The sequence below is a fragment of the Hyla sarda genome, chromosome 1, assembly GCF_029499605.1.
Source record: "Hyla sarda isolate aHylSar1 chromosome 1, aHylSar1.hap1, whole genome shotgun sequence".
Taxonomy (NCBI): Eukaryota; Metazoa; Chordata; class Amphibia; order Anura; family Hylidae; genus Hyla; species Hyla sarda.
This window is the reverse complement of record NC_079189.1, coordinates 20,657,435-20,677,668: the sequence shown is the minus strand read 5'-3', so window position 1 is coordinate 20,677,668 and position 20,234 is coordinate 20,657,435. Positions and strand designations below refer to the sequence as shown.

The 20,234-nt window shown below is 43.4% G+C and overlaps 1 protein-coding gene across 1 annotated transcript in view; it reads right to left on the bottom strand.

Annotated features, from left to right (window-relative positions):
• The window catches only part of LOC130363036 (vomeronasal type-2 receptor 26-like), a 57,970-nt gene extending 42,170 nt beyond the window's left edge, over positions 1-15,800 (bottom strand). The window contains exon 1 of the mRNA XM_056568696.1: positions 15,702-15,800. Within this exon, the coding sequence (XP_056424671.1) occupies positions 15,702-15,800 (99 nt within the window). The remainder of the gene's footprint in view (positions 1-15,701) is intronic.
• Between the last annotated feature and the right edge of the window lie 4,434 nt (positions 15,801-20,234).

The window sequence follows — 20,234 nt, the reverse complement described above, 5'->3', positions numbered from 1 at the left end:
CTTATAGGGAGAATGACAGCCTCCTCTCCTGAAACACAAAGCCACATATATATAAGTATATATATATATATATATATATATATATATATATATATATATATATATATGTATATATACACACACAAGGCAGAGGCAGGGAGCACAACCCAAGGTAAAGAAAAGTGCAGTGGGTGCCGGTCCGTTTTCCAGTACATGCAAAGAGGTTCTGCAGCACTCCAGGTTGAATTCAAAAAGTGATTTATTTATCCCATGCAGAAAAAAGGTGATACAACGTTTCACCGGTCTCACACTGGCTTTTTCAAGCATACATTTGAACGGAAGTGCCACATATTTATGTGTTTAGTGATCAATCAATTTGTCAAACAAGTGTTACATAATTAGATAGTAAACAAATATAGAAATAGTACAATTACACACAGTGATGATAAACAGTAAAGTGCATAGTGCTGTATGGGACAAATGCTGTCCAGTTCTAGGTGCCAATCTTAATAATAGCATACGTAACGTGTATAAAAATTCTTATTTAGTGTAATTAATAACAAGTGCCAGCTGATCTGTGTATTAAAACAATTAAAAACAGAGAAGAACGTCACACTCACCGCATGCAATCGCCAATATGGCATCTCTATACACTCCAAACAGCCAGTGTTGGCTGGGAAACAGATGTGGCCAATGGCATGTCCGATCCCCCACCTCGTGACCGGCACCGGCGTGCATGCGCAGAAGCGCCAGGCGCCCGTGTCGGCCATCATAGACAAGGGAACCGGCAGCCAGCGGCCGTATCAATGAATCAATTGAGACATCCAATGGCGGAACCTGGTCCCGTGACACGTGACCGGAGAGGAGACGCATGCGTAGAAGAGCACCGCTCCTGCGGTGGCCATTTTGGCACAGGGAAAGGTTTCCCACAGGATGCAGATAACATATAAAGAGGAAATAAATTACAGAAATTGCATAAGATGAAAAAGTAACACATTTCTTCAAGAAGATCATAACAAACTTGTGTTTAAAATTGATGTTTATGCATATTATAAGCGGTGAGTATGTGACGTTCTCATCCTCAGTTTGATCTGCAATAAAATAAAAACAGAGAATCCTAAATGTAACTAAATGGGAGAACCTAAAGACATGTGTACATTCCAATCAATACAATGCTAAACAATATTATCTTAGCTTTACGATCCCCGGGGTAATGACAAAATCCACGTTCAGGCCCCTAGGTTTTAATGACTAGTGTTGAGCGGCTTAGGCCATATTCGAATTCGCGAATATATGGACGAATATTCGTCATATTCGCGAATATTCGCTTATGCGTAATATTTTCATTTTATTTTCGCATATGCGAATATTCGCGTATGCGAAAATAAACATATACGAAAATTTGCATATACAAAATTAGCATAAACGAAAATGCGCATATGCGAATATTAGCATATGCAAATTTTCGCATATGCGAAAATTCACACACCAGTCTCACACAGTAGTATTAGAGCCTACTTACACCACATAAGCTGGAAGCAGAGAGGGATGATCACTGTGATGTGTACTGTGAAAAAAAAACAAAAAAAAAACGAATATTCATAATTACGAATATATAGCGCTATATTCGCGAATATTCGCGAATTCGCGAATATGCGATATTCGCGAATAAAATTCGAATTGCGAATATTCACGAGCAACACTATTAATGACCCTAATTAATTTATCCAGTAAAGTTCACTTTTTTAGGAGGCTGACTCTGTCGCCTCCTTTCTTCGGCATGGCTATATATAAATATAAATATGTGGCACTTCTGTTCAAATGTATGCTTGAAAAAGCCAGTGTGAGACTGGTGAAACTTTGTATAACCTTTTTCCTGCATGGGATAAATAATTCAACCTGGAGTGCTGCAGAACCTCTTTGTATATATATATATATATATATATATATATATATATATATATATATATATATACTGTATGTAGGTAGTATACATATACTCAATTTCAATTTGTTATAACTATACATTTTACATAGCATTTATTTGAATGACATCAATTTTATGGGGATAACTTTAGAATTAGAGATGAATGAACATTTCAAAAATTCGATTCAGCAGATTCACCAAATGTAAAAAAAAAAAAAATGTTTCCATACAAATTTATTAGCGGCGAATCTATATTAAAAACGGCTATTTCTGGGGTAGTGGGGGTAGTGAAATAATACTGGGGTAGAGAAATAATATTGTTATTCAGAATAACATGCAGATTACCGGCATCACTTTTAGAATCACTGCAGCAGAGCGGCACAATGACAGTGCCTGGAGGTGGAATCAGTATAAGGAGACCATATAGTGGCTGAATGACATAGCATGGAGGTGTTGGCAGCATGAGGAGATCACACAGTCGCTGAATGACACAGATTGGATGAGGCTGAAGCATGAGGACACCATATAGTGGCTGAATGACACAGCATGGATGTGTTGGCAGCATGAGGAGACCATATAGTGGCTGAATGACAGCAAGAAGGTGTTTGCAGCATGAGGAGACCATATAGTGGCTGACACAGCTTGGATGAGGCTGAAGCATGAGGAGACCATATAGTGGCTGAATGACACAGCTTGGATGAGGCTGAAGCATGAGGACACCATATAGTGGATGAATGATACAGCATGGAGGTGTTGGCAGCATGAGGAGACCATATAGTGGCTGAATGACACAGCGTGGAGGTGTTGGCAGCATGAGGAGACCATATAGTGGCTGAATGACACAGTGTGGACATGTTGGCAGCATGAGGAGACCATATAGTGGCTCAATGACACAGCTTGGATGAGGCTGAAGCATGAGGACACCATATAGTGGCTGAATGACAATGCGTGGAGGTGTTGGCAGTTGGAGGAGACCATATAGAGAGGGCCACCCAGGCAGGTACAGTGGTAATAATGGGAGATTTTAACTATCCAGATATAGATTGGGGCCGGGGGCTGGCTAAAACTACAAAGGGGCGACAATTCCTAAATTTATTGCAGGATAATTTTATGGGCCAGTTTGTGGAGGACCCAACAAGAAGTGATGCCTTGTTGGATCTGATCATTTCCAACAACGCAGAGCTGGTTGGTAATGTAGCTGTGCGGGAAAACCTTGGTAAAAGCAACCACAAAATAGTTACTTTTGACTTAAAATGTAGAAAACAGAGACAGACGGGGAAGGCAAAAACATATAACTTTAAAAAGGCAAACTTCCCTGGGCTGAGGGCTGCACTACAGGACATAGACTGGGGGAGGTGTTCTCAAATACTGATACAGAAGGTAAATGGGACATCTTTAAATCAACTCTAAATAACTATACAGCTAAATATATACCAAAGGGGAACAAATATAAACGATTAAAACTAAATCCTACATGGCTGACAAATGATGTTAAAAGAGCAATAAACAACAAAAACATAGCCTTATTAAAATACAAATCTTATGGGTCAGCTATAACATTTAAACAGTACAAGGAGCGTAATAAAATCTGTAAAAATTTTATAAAAACAGCAAAAATTCAAAATGAGAGACAGGTGGCCAAAGAAAGCAAAACTAATCCTAAATATTTTTTTAGATATATAAATACAAAAAAAAAACAAGGACAGAGCATGTAGGACCTCTTAATAATGATAATGGGGAGGTTGTCACGGGCGATCAAGAGAAGGCGGAGCTACTGAATGGGTTCTTTAGTTCTGTATATACTAAGGAAGAAGGAGCTGACATTGGCCAGGTCAGTGCTTGTAACACATCATGCAATGTACTGAACTGGCTTAATGTAGAGATGGTACAAGGTAAGTTAAGTAAAGTAAATATAAGCAAATCTCCAGGACCGGATGGACTACACCCAAGAGTTCTTAGAGAGGTAAGTTCAGTAATATCTGTACCCTTGTTCATGATATTTAGAGATTCTCTGGTGTCTGGTATTGTGCCAAGGGACTGGCGCAAGGCGAATGTGGTGCCAATCTTCAAGAAGGGCTCTAGGTCTTCTCCAGGCAATTATAGACCGGTAAGTTTAACGTGCATTGTGGGTAAATTGTTTGAAGGACTTATAAGGGACTACATACAGGAATACATAGGGGGATAATAGTATTATAAGTGATAGCCAGCATGGGTTTAGTAATGATAGAAGTTGTCAAACCAATCTAATTTGCTTTTATGAAGAGGTGAGTAGAAGCCTTGACAGAGGAATGGCTGTGGAAATAGTGTTTCTGGATTTTGCCAAAGCGTTTGATACTGTCCCTCATTGACGTCTGACAGGTAAGTTAAGGTCTTTGGGTTTGAAAACTTTAGTCTGTAACTGGATTGAACACTGGCTCATGGATAGTACCCAGAGAGTGGTGGTCAATGATTCGTACTCTGATTGGTCCCTGGTTATTAGTGGTGTACCCCAAGGTTCTGTACTGGGCCCGCTGTTGTTTAATTTATTTATCAATGATATAGAGGATGGCATTAACAGCTCTGTTTCTATCTTTGCAGATGACACCAAGCTTTGTAGCACAGTACAGTCTATAGAGGATGTGTATAGGTTACAAGATAACTTGGATAGACTAAGTGTCTGGGCATCCACTTGGCAAATGAGGTTCAATATGGATAAATGTAAAGTTATTAATCTGGGTACTAATAACATGCATGCGTCGTATGTCTTAGGGGGAATTAAACTGGCAGAGTCACTGGTAGAGAAGGATCTGGGTGTATTTGTGGATCACAGACTTCAGAATAGCATGCAATGTCAGGCTGCTGCTTCCAAGGCCGGCAGGATATTGTCATGTATAAAAAGACAGGGACAGGGACATAATACTCCCCCTTTATAAAGCATTGGAATGGCCTCACCTGGAATATGCTGTTCAGTTTTGGTCGCCTGTACATAAAAGGGACACTGCGGAGCTGGAAAGGGTGCAGAGACGTGCTACTAAACTAATATGGGGCAAGGAACATCTTAGCTATGAGGAGCAATTAAAGGAGTTACAATTGTTTAGTCTTGAGAAGAGACGTTTAAGGGGGGATATGATAAATGTATATAAGTATAAAAATGGACCATACAAAAAATATGGAGAAAAACTGTTCCAGGTTAAACCCCCCCAAAGGACGAGGGGGCACTCCCTCCATCTGGAGAAAAAATTTTTAGTCTAAAGGGGCGACACGCCTTCTTTACCATAAGGACTGTGAATTTATGTAACAGTCTACCTCAGGAACTGGTCACAGCCAGAACAATTAACAGCTTTAAAACAGGGTTAGATACATTCCTGGAACAAAATAACATTAATGCTTATGCAGAATTATAAAACTACATCCCTTCCCCTTATCACGTTACACCCTTCCCTTCAATTCCCTGGTTGGACTTGGACGTATGTCTTTTTTCAGCCATACTAACTATGTAACGATGTAACTATATATAGTGGCTGAATGGCACAGCCAAGAGTTGGCAGCAGCATGAGTAGACACTAGGCCTTCACAATCTCTAAGATTAAAAGATGAATTCAGAAATGTAAACTGAAGATTTTGGATAGCTGGTGCTACCTACCATAACAACATTTTTATTCCCAGACTGAAACCCAGCAGCGGCATCAGTAAACCATATATTGCCTGAATGACTGTCACGATTCGGCTACAGGTAGTGGATCCTCTGTGTCAGCGAGGGATTGGCGTTGACCGTGCTGGTGGACCGGTTCTAAGAGGCTACTGGTGTTCACCAGAGCCCGCCGCAAAGCGGGATGGTCTTGCTGCGGCAGTAGCAACCAGGTCGTATCCACTAGCAACGGCTCAACCTCGCTGACTGCTGAGAAGGCATGGGACAGAAGGACTAGGCAGAGGCAAGGTCAGACGTAGCAAAAGGTCGGGGCAGGCGGCAAGGTTCGTAGTCAAGATGGATAGCAGGAGTTCAGGTAACACAGGCTTGGACAACACTAAACGCTTTCACTGGCACAAGGCAACAAGATCCGGCAAGGGAGTGCAGGGGCAGTGAGCAGATATAGCCAGGGAGCAGGTGGAAGCCAATTAAGCTAATTGGGCCAGGCACCAATCATTGGTGCACTGGCCCTTTAAGTCTCAGAGAGCCGGCGCGCGCGCGCCCTAGAGAGCGGAGCCGCGCGCGCCAGCACATGACAGCAGGGGACCGGGACGGGTAAGTGAGTAGGGATGCGATTTGCGAGCGGGTTCGTCCCGCTGTGCGAATCGCATCCCCGACGGCCATGTCAGTGCAGCGCTCCCGGTCAGCGGGACCGACCGGGGCGCTGCAGGGAGAGAGACGCCGTGAGCGCTCCGGGGAGGAGCAGGGACCCGGAGCGCTCGGCGTAACAATGACAAAGCCTGGAGTTGGCTGAAGCATGAGTACACACCAGGGCTTCACAAGCCCAAAGAAAAAACACAAGAATTTTGGAAATTTAAAATGAAGATAGCTTTTTTTGGATAGCTGGTGCTACCTACATAACAAAAGTTTCAGTCCCAGTCCCAGGCCAAGCAGCAGTATCAGTAAACCATATATTTCCTGAATGATACAGCCTGGAGTTGGCTGAAGCTTGAGTGCACGCCAAGCTTCACAACCTCTAACATTAAAAGGTGAATGTGGAAATCCCTATTGTAGATGCATGTTAGCTAGTGCTGCCATCCAAAAATGTAAGGCCCAAGCCCAGAAGCATCAGTAAGCCAAGTAATTCCTGAAAGACAGAGGAGCAGTCCGGAGCAAGCATCAGCAGTACACCAGAGGGTTTCATATCCCCTTACTTTGAAAGATCAATGTTGAAATCTCAATTAAGCATTCATGTTAGCTAGTGCTTCCATAACATACATTGAATTAATATCCCAGTCCCAGCAGCATCAGAAAATTATATATTGGCTGATTGATACAGCCTGGAGGTGGGGAAAGCATAAGGAGCCCATATAGTGTATGAATTGTACAGCATGAAGGTGGCTGAAGCATGAGGAGACCATTTAGTTGTTGAATGACACAGCATGGAGGTGTTGGCAGCATGAGGAGACCATATAATGGTTGAATGGCACAGCAAGGAGTTGGCAGCAGCATGAGTAGACACTAGGCCTTCACAATCCCAAAGAAAAAAACACAAGAATTTTTGAAATCTAAAATGAAGATTTTGGATAGCTGGTGCTACCTACTATAACAATTTTTTTCCCCAAACCCAGGCCATGCAGTAGCATCAGTAAACCATATATTGCCTGAATGACACAGCCTGGAGTTTGCTGAAGCATGAGTACACACCAGGGCTTCACAATCCCCAAGAAAAAACACAAGAATTTTTTAAATTTAAAATGAAGATTTTGGATAGCTGGTGCTACCTACCATAAAAAATTTTTATTCCCAGACTCAGGCCATGCAGCAGCATCAGTAAACCATATATTGCCTGAATGACGTAGCCTGGAGTTGGCTGAAGCATGAGTACACATGAGGGCTTTACAATCCCAAAGAAAAAACACAAGAATTTTGGAAATTTTAAATGAAGATTTTGGATAGCTGGTGCTACCTACCATAACACAATTTTGAGTCCCAGACCCAGGCCCAGCAGCAGTATCAGTAAACCATATATTGCCTGGAGTTTGCTTGAGCATGAGGAGACCATCGAAATGTATGATTTTTTAATTAAATTTAAGATTTTGAAATTTAAATCAATGATTTTGAATTTGAACTTTTAACTCCCAAATTTTAGTGTCCCTGACCCCGGCATGTGGGTACAAAGGGCCAAATCCAAAAAGCCCCCACAGGACTCATCTGGCCGTGAGATGTTGGCGCAACATCTCCATTCCCCTGACCAGCCATTGTTTCCAACACTTTTCTCCAAGGCAAACCATGTGAAGAACAGAGGGACACTGCCGTGCCCTGCATACATGGTATGCTGAAGGGCCACTGAGACTTGTCCGGGCAGTGGAGGTTGAGGACAAAATAGAGGATGAGGAGGCGGAGTTGCACACTGTCACAGGACATCTGGGCTGACAGAGTGGAGCAGAAAGCAGCATGAATACACAAGATAGGTTCACAACCCCTAAAATTAAAAGGTGAATGTTGAAATCTCTATTGAAGATGCATGTTAGGTAGTGCTACCGTACAAAAATTGAAGGCTCAAGCCCAGAAGCATCAGTAAGCCAAGTAGTTCCTGAAAGACAGTCAGGATAATACATCACCAGTACAGAAGATGATTTCATAACCCCTAAAATTGAAAGATCAATTTTAAAATCTCAATTAAGCATGTATGTCAGCTAGTGAAAAACATCAAAAAATTTAAGGCCCAAGCCCAGAAGCATCAGTAAGCCAAGTAGTTTCTGAAACACAGTCAGGAGCAAGCATCAGCAGTACCCAAGAGGGTTTCATAACCCCTTGCATTGAAAGATCAATGTTGAAATTTCTATTAAGCATGTATTTAGCTCATGCTAAACATCCAAAAATGTAAAGCCCAAGCCCAAAAGCATCAGTAAGCCAAGTAATTCCTGAAAGACACAGGAGCAGTCAGGAGCAGGCATCAGCAGTACAACAGAGGGCTTCATAACCCTTTACATTGAAAGATCAAAGTTGAAATAATATTAAGCATGTATTTAGCTCATGCTAAAAATCCAAAAATGTAAGGCCCAAGCCCAAAAGCATCGGTAAGCACAGTAATTCCTGAAAGACACAGGAGCAGTCAGGAGCAGACATCAGCAGTACACCTGAGGGTTTCATAACCCCTTACATTGAAAGATCAAAGTAGAAATTTCTATTAACCATGTATTTAGCTCATACTTAACATCCAAAAATTGAAGGCCCAAGTCCAGAAGCATCAGTAAGCCAAGTGATTCATGAAAGACACAGGAGCAGTCCAGAGCAGACATCATCTGTACACTTGAGGGTTTCATAACCCCTTTATATTGAAAGATCAATGTTGAAATTTCTATTAAGCATGTATTGAGCTCATGCTAAACATCCAAAAATTTAAGGCCCATGCCAAGAAGCATCAGTAAGCCAAGTAATTCCTAAAAGACACAGGAGCAGTCAGGAGCAGGCCTCAGCAGTACACCAGAGGGTTTTTATAACCCCTTACATTGAAAGATCATAGTTGGAATGTCAATTAAGAATGAATTTAGCTCATGCTAAACATCCAAAAATGGAAGGCCCAAGCTCAGAAGCATCATGAAGCCAAGTAGTTACTGAAAAACACAGTCAGGAGCTGGCATCGTCAGTACCCAATAGGGTTTCATAACCCCTTACATTGAAAGATCAATGTTGAAATTTTTATTAGGCATGTATTTAGCTCATGCTAAACATCCAAAAATGTAAGACCCAAGCCCAGAAGTATCAGTAAGCCAAGTAATTCCTGAAAGACACAGGAGCAGTCCGGAGCAGGCATCAGCAGTACACTAGAGGGTTTCATATTCCATTTACATTGAAAGATCAATCTTGAAATCTCAATTAAGCATATATGTTAGCTAGTGCTACCAGAACATAACATTGGAGTTAATATCCCAGTCCCAGTAGCATCAGAAAATGATATATTGGCTGAATGACACAGCCTGGAGGTGGAGAAAGCATGAGGAGCCCATGTGGTGTCTTAATGGTACAGCCTGAAGGTGGCTAAAGCATGAGGAGACCATTGAAATACAAGAATTTTAAATAGAAATCTAAGATTTTGAAATTGAAATTTGAAGATTTATTGCCCATAAAAATGAAGTCCACAGAGGCTTGACTTCCGATATATCCTTTTTTGACTTGGAGATAGTTGCATATAGAGAGGGGTTAGATAGACAAAGGGCGCTCCTACAGAAAGATTAGCTCTGAATGACCACTTAGACATGAGCGCCTTTTTGTAGGAGCGCTCACGTCTACTCCCCCTGCAACCTCAAAATAGAAAGGAAGAATATTGGCACTATATTGAATAGCAATTCTTTCTCTTGCACTAATAAGTAGGAAAGTATGGTTGTTTCTGTTATTTATTGCTCTTAACTTTGTGTTTCTTTGTAATGAGTATGGAAGCGCCCCTACCCCAGGACGTCATAGGCCATTCGGTATTTACGTGTGTAGTAGGTGTGGTCTGATGAAGTGCTAGAGACGAAGCGCAATACGGCTGTTACCTAGTCCAGCTCTGGCGTCCCGCATGTGGAACGAAGAACCTGTAAGCACTGAAAAATGAAGAACGCTGCACAGAAACCGTGAGTGCCTTCTGTTTTCTCTATGAACTTGTATTCTCATTGACGCTAACAAGAATGAGCACCATGTTACTTGCGCTGATCATCTGATACTTCCATGTCCCCGCTACCTGTCTGATTCAGCCAGCTGTCTATGCGAGCTTTCCAGGGCATAAGTTAGTACCGATTCTATCTGCCTTTGTAATTTGTCTCACTTAACCATATAGTTGCTGAAATACACCGCCTGGAGCAGGCAGCAGGATGCGTACATAAGAGGGTTTCACAACCCCTAACATTAACGCCTTAAGGACATGTGGCGTAAATGTACGGCACTGCTAAGAAGTACTTAGCGCACAGCGTCGTACATGTATGCGCAGCTTTCCTGGATCACCGCGTCCCAGGACATGGTGATCGGAACGGGATGACTGCTGATATCTATCAGCAGCCATCCCGACATATCGCCCAGGGGGGTCCAGAGACTGCTGGCGATCGCCGCAGATCGGCGATTTGGAGCTATTCCGGGTCAATCGGGTCTCTGGTGACCCGGAAAAAAAGGGTTAATGGGACTGTCCGAGAAAGCCCCATTCGCCCTTACCCAGAAGGAGTGAGGTGGCATGTGTGCCACCTCACGATCACGTGAGTGATCGGTCGGAACTACCGACCAATTACGACCCTGCTGGGCGGCGATCGGGGCCGGCGGGGGTCTCCTACCTTGCCCTGGTCCGGCGGGGGGTACCCTCAGGATCGGTGGCGGCGACAGGAGCAGCAGGATCGCTGGCAGCAGTGGCCGCGGTCCCGACGGCAGGATACAGCAGGAGGTGAGGTCTGTTCTCAAAGGGCATGATGGGAGTTGTAGTTTTGCAACAGCTGGAGTTCCAACTACAACTCCGAGCATGCCCTTTGGTAGTTTGTGCATGCTGGGGGTTGTAGTCATGCAACAGCTGGAGGCACATTTTTTCTATGAAAAAGTGTGCATCCAGCTGTTGCATAACTACAACTCCCAACATGCACATACTACCAAAAGGCATGCTGGGAGTTGTAGCAGTGTGCCTCCAGCTGTTGCAAAACTACAACTCTCAGCATGCCCTTTGACTGTCAATGCATGCTGATTGTTGCAGTTTTGCAACAGCTGGAGCAACATTGGTTGTGAAGCAGAGTTTGTATCCTAACTCAGTGTTTCGCAACCAGTTTGCCTCCAGCTGTTGCAAAACTACAACTCTCAGCATGCCCTTTTACTGTAATGCATGCTGATTGTTGCAGTTTTGCAACAGCTGGAGACACATTGGTTGTGAAGCAGAGTTTGTATCCTAACTCAGTGTTTCGCAAGCAGTTTGCCTCCAGCTGTTGCAAACATACAACTTCCAGCATGCACTGAGAGACTGTACATGCTGGGAGTAACAAACGCTTAGTGTTTCCCAACCAAGGTGCCTCCAGCTATTGCATAACTACAACTCCCAGCATGTATGGTCTGTCAGTGCATGCTGGGAGTTGTAGTTTTGCAACAGCTGGAGGTTTGCCCCCCCCCCCCCCTATGTGAATGTACAGGGTACATTAACACGGGCGGGTTTACAGCAAATTTTCTGCTGCAAGTTTGAGAAGCGGCAAATTTTCCGCCGCAGCTCAAACTCACTGTAAACCTGTCCGTGTGAATGTACCCTAAAAACACTACACCTACACAAAATAAAAACTAAAACACTACATATACATATACCAATACACAGTCCCCCCCAATAAAAAAAAAAAAAATTCTTGTACGCCACTGTTTCCAAAACAGAGCATCCAGCTGTTGAAAAAGAAAAACTCACAGTATTCCTGGACAGCCACTGACTATCCAGGCATGCTGGGAGTTTTGCAACAGCTGGAGACACCCTGTTTGGGAAACACTGCCTCAGGGTATTTTTGTGGCAGATTCAAATCCCCAATTTAGGCCTCAAATGCGCATGGCGCTCTTTCGCTTTGGAGCCCTGTCATATTTCAAGGAAACAGTTTAGGGCCACATATGGGGTATCTCCGTACTTGAGTTACAAATTGTTTTTTTTGGGGGGGTTTCTCCTTTTACCCCTTATGAAAAGGAAAAGTTGGGGTCTACACCAGCCTGTTAGTGTAAAAAAAAAAAATGTACACTAACATGCTGGTGTTGCCCCATACTTTAAATTTTCACAAGCGGTAAAAGGAAAAAAAAGACCCCCAAAATTTGTAACGCGATTTCTCCTGAATACGGAAATACCCCATATGTGGGCGTAAAATGTTCTGCGGACGCACAACATGGCTCAGGATTAAGAGCGCACTATGTACATTTGAGGTCTAAATTGGTGATTTGCACAGGAGTGGCTGATTTTACAGCAGTTCTGACATAAACGCAAAACAATAAATACCCACATGTGACCCCATTTTGGAAATTACACCCCTCACGGAATGTAACAAGGGGTATAGAGAGCCTTAACACCCCACAGGTGTTTGACACAATTTTGTTAAATTTGGATGTGAAAATGAAAAAAAATGTTTTCAATAAAATGCTGGTGTTACCCTACATTTTTTTTTCACAAGGGAGAATAGGAAAAAAGCCCCCCAAAATTTGTATCCCCATTCCTTCTGAGTAAGAACATACCCCATATGTGGATGTAAAGTGATCTGCGAACTACAATGCTCAGAAGAGAAGGAGCACCATTGGGCTTTTGGAGAGAGAATGTGTCCGAAATTGAAGGCCATGTGTGTTTACAAAGCCCCCATAGTGCGAGAAAAATGGACCCCCCCCACATGTGACCCCATTTTGGAAACTACACCCCTCACATAATGTAATAAGGGGTACAGTGAACATTTACACCCCACAGGTGTCTGACAGATTTTTGGAACAGTGGTCCGTGAATATTAAAAATACAATTTTTCATTTGCACAGCCCACTGTTCCAAAGATCTGTTAAACGCCAGTAGGGTGTAAATGCTCACTGCACCCCTTATTAAATTCTGTGATGGGTGTAGTTTCACATGTGGGGGTGGTCCACTGTTCTGGCACCACGGGGGGTTTTGTAAACGCACATGGCCCCCAACTTCTATTCCAACCAAATTCTCTCACCAAAAGCTCAATGGCGCTCCTTCTCTTCTGAGCATTGAAGTTTGCCCACAGAGCACTTTACATCCCCATATGGGATATTTACATACTCAGAAGAAATGGGGTTACAAATTTTGGGAGGCTTTTTCTCCAATTACCCCTTGTGAAAATGAAAAAGCCAAATGTGACTTCTTCTTTTCTGAGCATTTTAATGCACCCGCAGTGCACTTGATGTCCACACATGGGGTATTTCCATACTCAGAAGAGATGGGGTTACGAATTTTGGGGGGCATTTTCTTCCCCCTTGTAAAAATGTAAAATTTGGGGGAAAACCAGCATTTTAGTGAAAAAAAAAGAAAAATGTATTTACACATCCGACTTTAACGAAAATTTGTCAAACACCTGTGGGGTATTAAGGCTCACTGGACCCCTTGTTCCTTACAGGGGTGTAGTTTCAAAAATAGCATGCCTTGTTAACACACTTTCTGAATGTCATTTTGAATACTTTGGGGGGTGCAGTTTTTATAATGGGGTCACTTATGGGGTATTTCTAATATGAAGACCCCTCAAATCCACTTCAAACCCGAACTGGTCCCTGAAAAATTCAGATTTTGAAAATTTTGTTCAAAATTGGAAAATTTCTGCTGAACTTTGAAGCCCTCTGATGTCTTCCAAAAGTAAAAACATGTCAACTTTATGATGCAAATATAAAGTAGACATATTGTATATGTGAATCAATTATTTATTTAAAATACAAAAATGCTAAATCTTCTAAATTTTCATGAAATTTGGGGATTTTTCACCAAGAAAGGATGCAAGTAACGACGGAAATTTACCACTGTGTTAAAGGGAACCAATCATCAGATTTTACCCTATATAACGCTTGGCAAATCGTTATATAGGGTAAAATCTTTATTTTCACCATTCCTGGGGGACGCTCCTGCTCCCAGGGATGGTGAAGATATGAAGTTATAAACTAGTCACCGCCGCCGCCGTAAGTAGTCACCTGGGCGGGGAGCTCTTCTCAACTACTCCTGTTCTTCGGCCAGCAGCGACGCCCCCTCCGCTTGATTGATGGGCCACGTCATCACTCTGCTCCGTCTATTCAGTGAGCGGAACAATGACGCGGCCCATCAATCAAGCGGAGGGGGCGTCTCTGCCGGTTGAAGAACGGGAGTAGGTGAGAAGAGCTCCCCGCCCAGGTGACTACTTACGGCGGCGGCGGTGACTAGTTTATAACTTCATATCTTCACCATCCCTGGGGGCAGGAGCGTCCCCCGGGGATGGTGAGGACAACAATTTTACCCTATATAACGCTTTGCCAAGCATTATATAGGGTAAAATCTGATGATTGGTTCCCTTTAAAGTAGAATATGTCACTAAAAAACTGTCTTGGAATCAGAATAATCAGTAAAAGCATCCCAGAGTTATTAATGCATAAAGTGACAGTGGTCAGAATTGCAAAAAAGGGCTCAGTCCTTAAGGTAAAAAAAACAACAACAAAGACGTGGTCTCAAATGGCTGGAGGTGCTCAACCCCAAATGCAGTTGTGCATATATACTGGGAGAGCAGATGCCCTTGTAGTCCATTGCTAAGGGCGATACCCAGCATAAAAAAAGTATTTGTTGTTGTTTTAATCTAATACTTGGAGGTGTATAAACTCCACATTTAATGCGCCTTGATCACTATTAAGGCAGCATTAAGGTTCACCTGTGAAGCCGGCACACATATCAGCCAACTTAGGTGGGGGTTGTAGTCTGTCTCCCTCCTCCCATTGTATGTGTGCCCAGTCACACTGGAGGTAACTGGGAGTAGGCTGCGAGTCGGCCTAATGCTGCTGTAATTGCCCACTGGCCCCTGGTTTTGCTTATCATGCACAGGTAGGTTAGCGTTAGGTCCTGTGTCACTTGAGAAATCTTGGGGTTGGTGTGCGGGCTCTGGTATGTCCTTCATCTAAGGATACACTGGCGAATGTCTCAATTTTAACATCAGTGTTGAGGGATAGCCAATGTCATTGTATACATCTACCACAGTAGTCACCTAAATTCCTGTATTGTATTCTAATTGTTACACATCCACACCGTTTATCTGGTGTAGGATGCTTTTGTGGCACCTGTAGTCTGTTGCAGGCATCCTCCATTGTATGCATTTTTATGCTGGGGATCGCCCTCAGCAATGGACTACAAGGGCAGGATCTGCTCCCCCAGTATATATGCACAATTGCATTTGGGGTTGAGCACCTCCTGCCATTTGAGACCACGTCTTTGCTGTTGTTTAAGACATATTATACCTCCTAATCGTCTCATTTCTGCAGCACTGGCAACTTTTCAGCACCTGCCTCCTGTAAAGACTTACATAACTCCCCGTCTCAGACTTCAAGTCTTGAAATGGGGTCATTCCTCATTGTTGGCTGGTCATGTCGGTATCTTTAAATCCTTACAACTCATATCCCAACAGTATTGGTGGCCAACTTTAAAACAGGACGTCATTGACTTCGTCCGTTCCTGTTCGGTCTGTGCCCGGGACAAGACCACTCGCTCCAAACCCGCAAGACTTCTACAACATTTGCCAGTTCCTGAGCGACTTTGGAACGATATTGCCATGGACTTTGTTCCTGACCTTCCTCTGGCGGCAATACAGTCATTTAGGTTGTAGTAGGCAGATTCCCTAAAAAAGCTAATTTTCTGCCACTGCCAGGATAACCATCGGCACCACAACTTGCTAAACTTTTTCTACACCGCATCTTCCGCTTACATGGACTGTCTTTCCCATATTGTATCCAACCGGGGAGTTCAATTAATCTCAAAATTCTGGAGGGCCCTCTGCTCAAGTCTCCAAGTCAAATTCTATCTTTTGGCTTATCACCCTCAATCTAATGGACAAGTCAAAAGGGTGAACCAAGTCTTGGGAGACTACCTTCGCCATTTTGTTTCGACTGGTCAGGATGATTGGCCCTATTTACTCCCTTGTGCCGAGTTTTCTTACAATCGTAGGGATTCCAAATCCATTGGTACTTCACCTTTTCATGTAGTCTATGGTCTTCATCCACGTCCACCCCTTCCCTTGTCTTTTCCCCCTGGTGTCCCTATGGCAGATGAACTTGTACAGAATTTCACCTCCATCTGGAAGAAGACTCCGCTCTCCCTCTTATATGCCACGACCCGTATGAAATTTCAAGTGGACAAGAAACAGCATTCTCCTCCCGAATTCTCTCCTGGAGACAGAGTGTGGTTGTCATCTAAATATATCTGCTTCAAAGTACCCTGCTATAAACTGGGTCCTCGCTATTTGGGTCCTTACAAGGTCAAGAAACGTCTAAATCCAGTGGCTTATTCTCTTCATCTGCCTTCCTCCCTCGAATCCCGAATTCTTTTCACGTCTCCCTCTTGAAACCTGTCATCCGCTTCTCTAAAAAGGACATTTCTCCTACTCCCATCTCAGGTACCCCCGATGTTTTTACTGTCAAGGAAATTCTGGACTCCAAACTCATAGGAAAACATTTCTTCCTTGTAGATTGGAAGGATTTGGACCGGAGGAAAGGTCTTGGGAGCCACAAGATAATATTCTTGACCGTGACCTATTCCAGAAGTTATTGTCCTCCAAAAAGAGGGAGAGACCAAAGGGGGTACTGTTACACTCCACACTCTGGCCGTGAGCGCAGAGTCCCTGTGTCCCCATCTGCTGGCAGGGCTGGGATTCGCTCCACTGCCACCCCTTTGCCACCTGCCTTGACCTTCTGCTACGTTTGACTAAGCTCCTACCTTATCCTTCGGTACCTCACCTTGCCCAGCTACCTGTGTGGTCGAGCCGTGTCGGAGGATAGAGACCTGGGTGTCGCCTGTCGCAACAAGCCCATCCTGCCTTGCGGCGGGCTCTGGTGAAGACCAGTGGCACCTTAGACTCCGCACCCCGATACAGTCTCAGTCATCAGCCACAAAGGTTAGAGGATCCACATCCAGCTCCGTTACACAGAGCCAGAGCAGGACTCCAATCAAGGTCAGCTGACCAGTCCAGACAGGCGTAACCCAAGCAACAAGACCAAACAAAAATCTCTCAATGCAAGTTAACCCTTTGGTTTCTTACTGTAGCCCCCCCCTCTTTCAAGAGGGGCCACTGGACCCTTAAGAAAATGAGAGTAGAAAGGTGTTGACTTGGATACAGATGGACCATCAATGTCTTCATCTGTTTCCTCATCCTCCAAATCACACCACTCATTGGTGCCCTCACAGTCACCCTCCAGATCCTCATTACTACACTCTGACCGCAAATCGACTGGAGTGGTCTCCACACTCTTATTGCCCATGATGTCACAAGACGCCGTTTAACCAGAGGCTGATGCAAAACAGGCTTAATAATACTTTTTGAAGTGAAATCAGAAGGTACATTAGTAGGAACAATGCCTCCCAGAAGAACTCTGCCAGGCGTAGCTCTCTAAGAGGCAGGACATACCTGTCCAGGACGCGGACGCTTGACACAGGAGGTGATGAAATGAGTGTCCTCCACAGTAAAAACACAGGCTATAAAGTTGATGGAACCTCTTGTGTTTTTCTGGGGTACGAATGGATGCTAACTGCATAGGTCATCCTCAGAGACAGATTTAGAGACAGGAAAAGAATCAAGCAGGACAGGAGTGACAGACACAAACGTTATTGCAAACGTCTGTCCAAATGCACAGCTAAAGTAATGGCTTGCTCAAGGGTGTCAGGAGAGGGATATGTAACAAGCATGTCCTATACGGTGTCAGATAACCCTAGTCTGAACTGACAAATCAAGGCTGGAGCATACACAATTGACTTTCGGCGTACGCACTGTGGTCCGATTCAGCGTACAAAAGACCAAATCCCACAAATAAGATGTCCACTGAGGACAACTCCGGAGCATTGGGCTCAAGGAAAAATAGCCATTTCTAGGGACCCCCTTGCAAACGAGACATAATGAGGCCCACTCTTTGGGCCTCAGTACCAGATGTGTGAAGCCTTAATCTGAAGAACAATTTGCAGCTTTCACAAAAGGTTTTGAACATTTTGCGGTTACCTGAAAATCAGTCAGGAAGACTAACTTGTGGCTCCACAGGGGCTGAAGCAGGAAGAGATGACACCTGAGTTCGGGCAGACTCCAGCTCCTGAATTATGGCTAGCAATCTCTGAAATAACTGCTCCTGATCTTGCAGTCTCTGAATCAAGGTGTCATGTCTGTCTTGTTCTGTGTTCAGACATTGCTATTGGATTGCTTGTGTTTTAACAGTGATATGTTCCCCGATCTGGGAATAGTTAAAACCTTTGGCTTTCTATCCAATAGCTCTTAGGGTGTGTCTATTTAACATCTGCTCAGTGTAACCTCTGGGCTGGTGATTACAGATTACATATGGACTTCCTGATGTCTTGCTGCTAACATGCTGGACTTGCTGCTATGGAGCCTTTGATAAAACATTCCTTGTTTGAGCTTTTAATTTACTATCTCTGCTTTATCATGGACCTTGCATTTATCTTTGATATTTTCTTGGCTTTTACCCATGTTAGATAGCATGCTCTTGGTAGATTTAAATCTGGGTTTGTATAGTCGGTTTTAGGATTTGTATATGCTTTCTGCTATGTATCTGTTCACACTGTGATTTCTCTTGTATCCATTTTTTGTGATTTCCTAACTAGATATCCCTGTTACCTGTCCATGGGGACTCCGTGTCTACTGGAGGTTTTCTGAGGGATTGTGATTGCTGTCTTGTGTTCAGTGTGAACAGTGTTCTGTTATTATAACCTGTTGTATCTGTTTTTCTGAGTTAACTAGGCATTCCTGTTACCTTTCCATTGGGGACTCTGTTTCTACTGGAGGTGTTCTGAGGGATTGTGATTATTCCTGTTTAGCGATAGATCCCCGTTACCGGTCCATGGCGACTTTGTGTCTACTGGAGGTTCTGGGGGATTATGCTATATTCCTGTCTGTTCCTATAGTCTGTTTAGACTCATCCATTTCCTTGTTTGGTGTTTTGAACTCTATTTGTTTATTAGTTCATTATTCAGATCTTTGGAGTATTTGTACATGCATTGATCATAGAGTACATGAGCCCTTAGCTAGTGTTTTTCTCTGTCCTTTACCCTTGGTCTATAGTGTCCCCTGTGCTGCTCACTGATCTGTGTCCTCTGAACTTAATCTGTTATAGAGTTCTATGTTCCTGTTATGTTTCTGGCTTGTGGACGACTATTTATTAGTATATGTTTTTAAACCCACTGCACTTTAGTTCAGAGAGGGACCAGCGTCCAGTTGTCGATCCACCGTTTAGGGTAGATAGGCAAGTAGGCAGGGAGAGATGTTTTAGGGTCAGTTTAGGGCTCATTCTCCCTGTCCCCTTGTCAGTCCCTGACACAAGGTCTGGACTAATGCTGACTGAGACTGAGATGACTCATATTACTGAAGTCTTTCAGCTAAATCATGGACCAGCTGAGTCAAGCCCAAAGCAGACATTGCCTCCATAATGAAGGAACAAGGCAAATGCAGGTATATGGTGGGCCTGCTAAAATGTCAGGAATGGACAGGGAAGGAGTGCACACTATTTTCACCCACTCCCCCTGCCTACTTGCATACCTGTCCTACATAACAGGTCCACAACCACTAAGACAGTCCCTAGCTAAATAAGTGAGGGACAGTAAAAAAGTCAAAACAATAAACTACAATAATACAGACTCAGGTCAGGGTACAGTAGGAAAACAGACAGACTAACAAAGCAAAACTAACACACTCACACAATAAGTCAAAGTCCACTATCCGCGTCAAGCCAGGAGTTGTACCAAATTGCTAATTCCAGAGAGAATAGTCAGAGAGCGAAGCCAAAGGGTAAAAATGTCAGAAATAACAGATTAAAGGGGTATTCCAGGCAAAAACTTTTTTTTATATATCAACTGACTCCGGAAAGTTAAACAGATTTGTAAATTACTTCTATTAAAAAATCTTAATCCTTCCAATAGTAAATAGCTTCTGAAGTTTAACTTCTCATTGATGATGTCATGTCCCACGACATAAAGTGCTCTACAGCACACATGGGTGTAGACATCGGAAAAAACGCAAATATGTGCGATGCACAAAA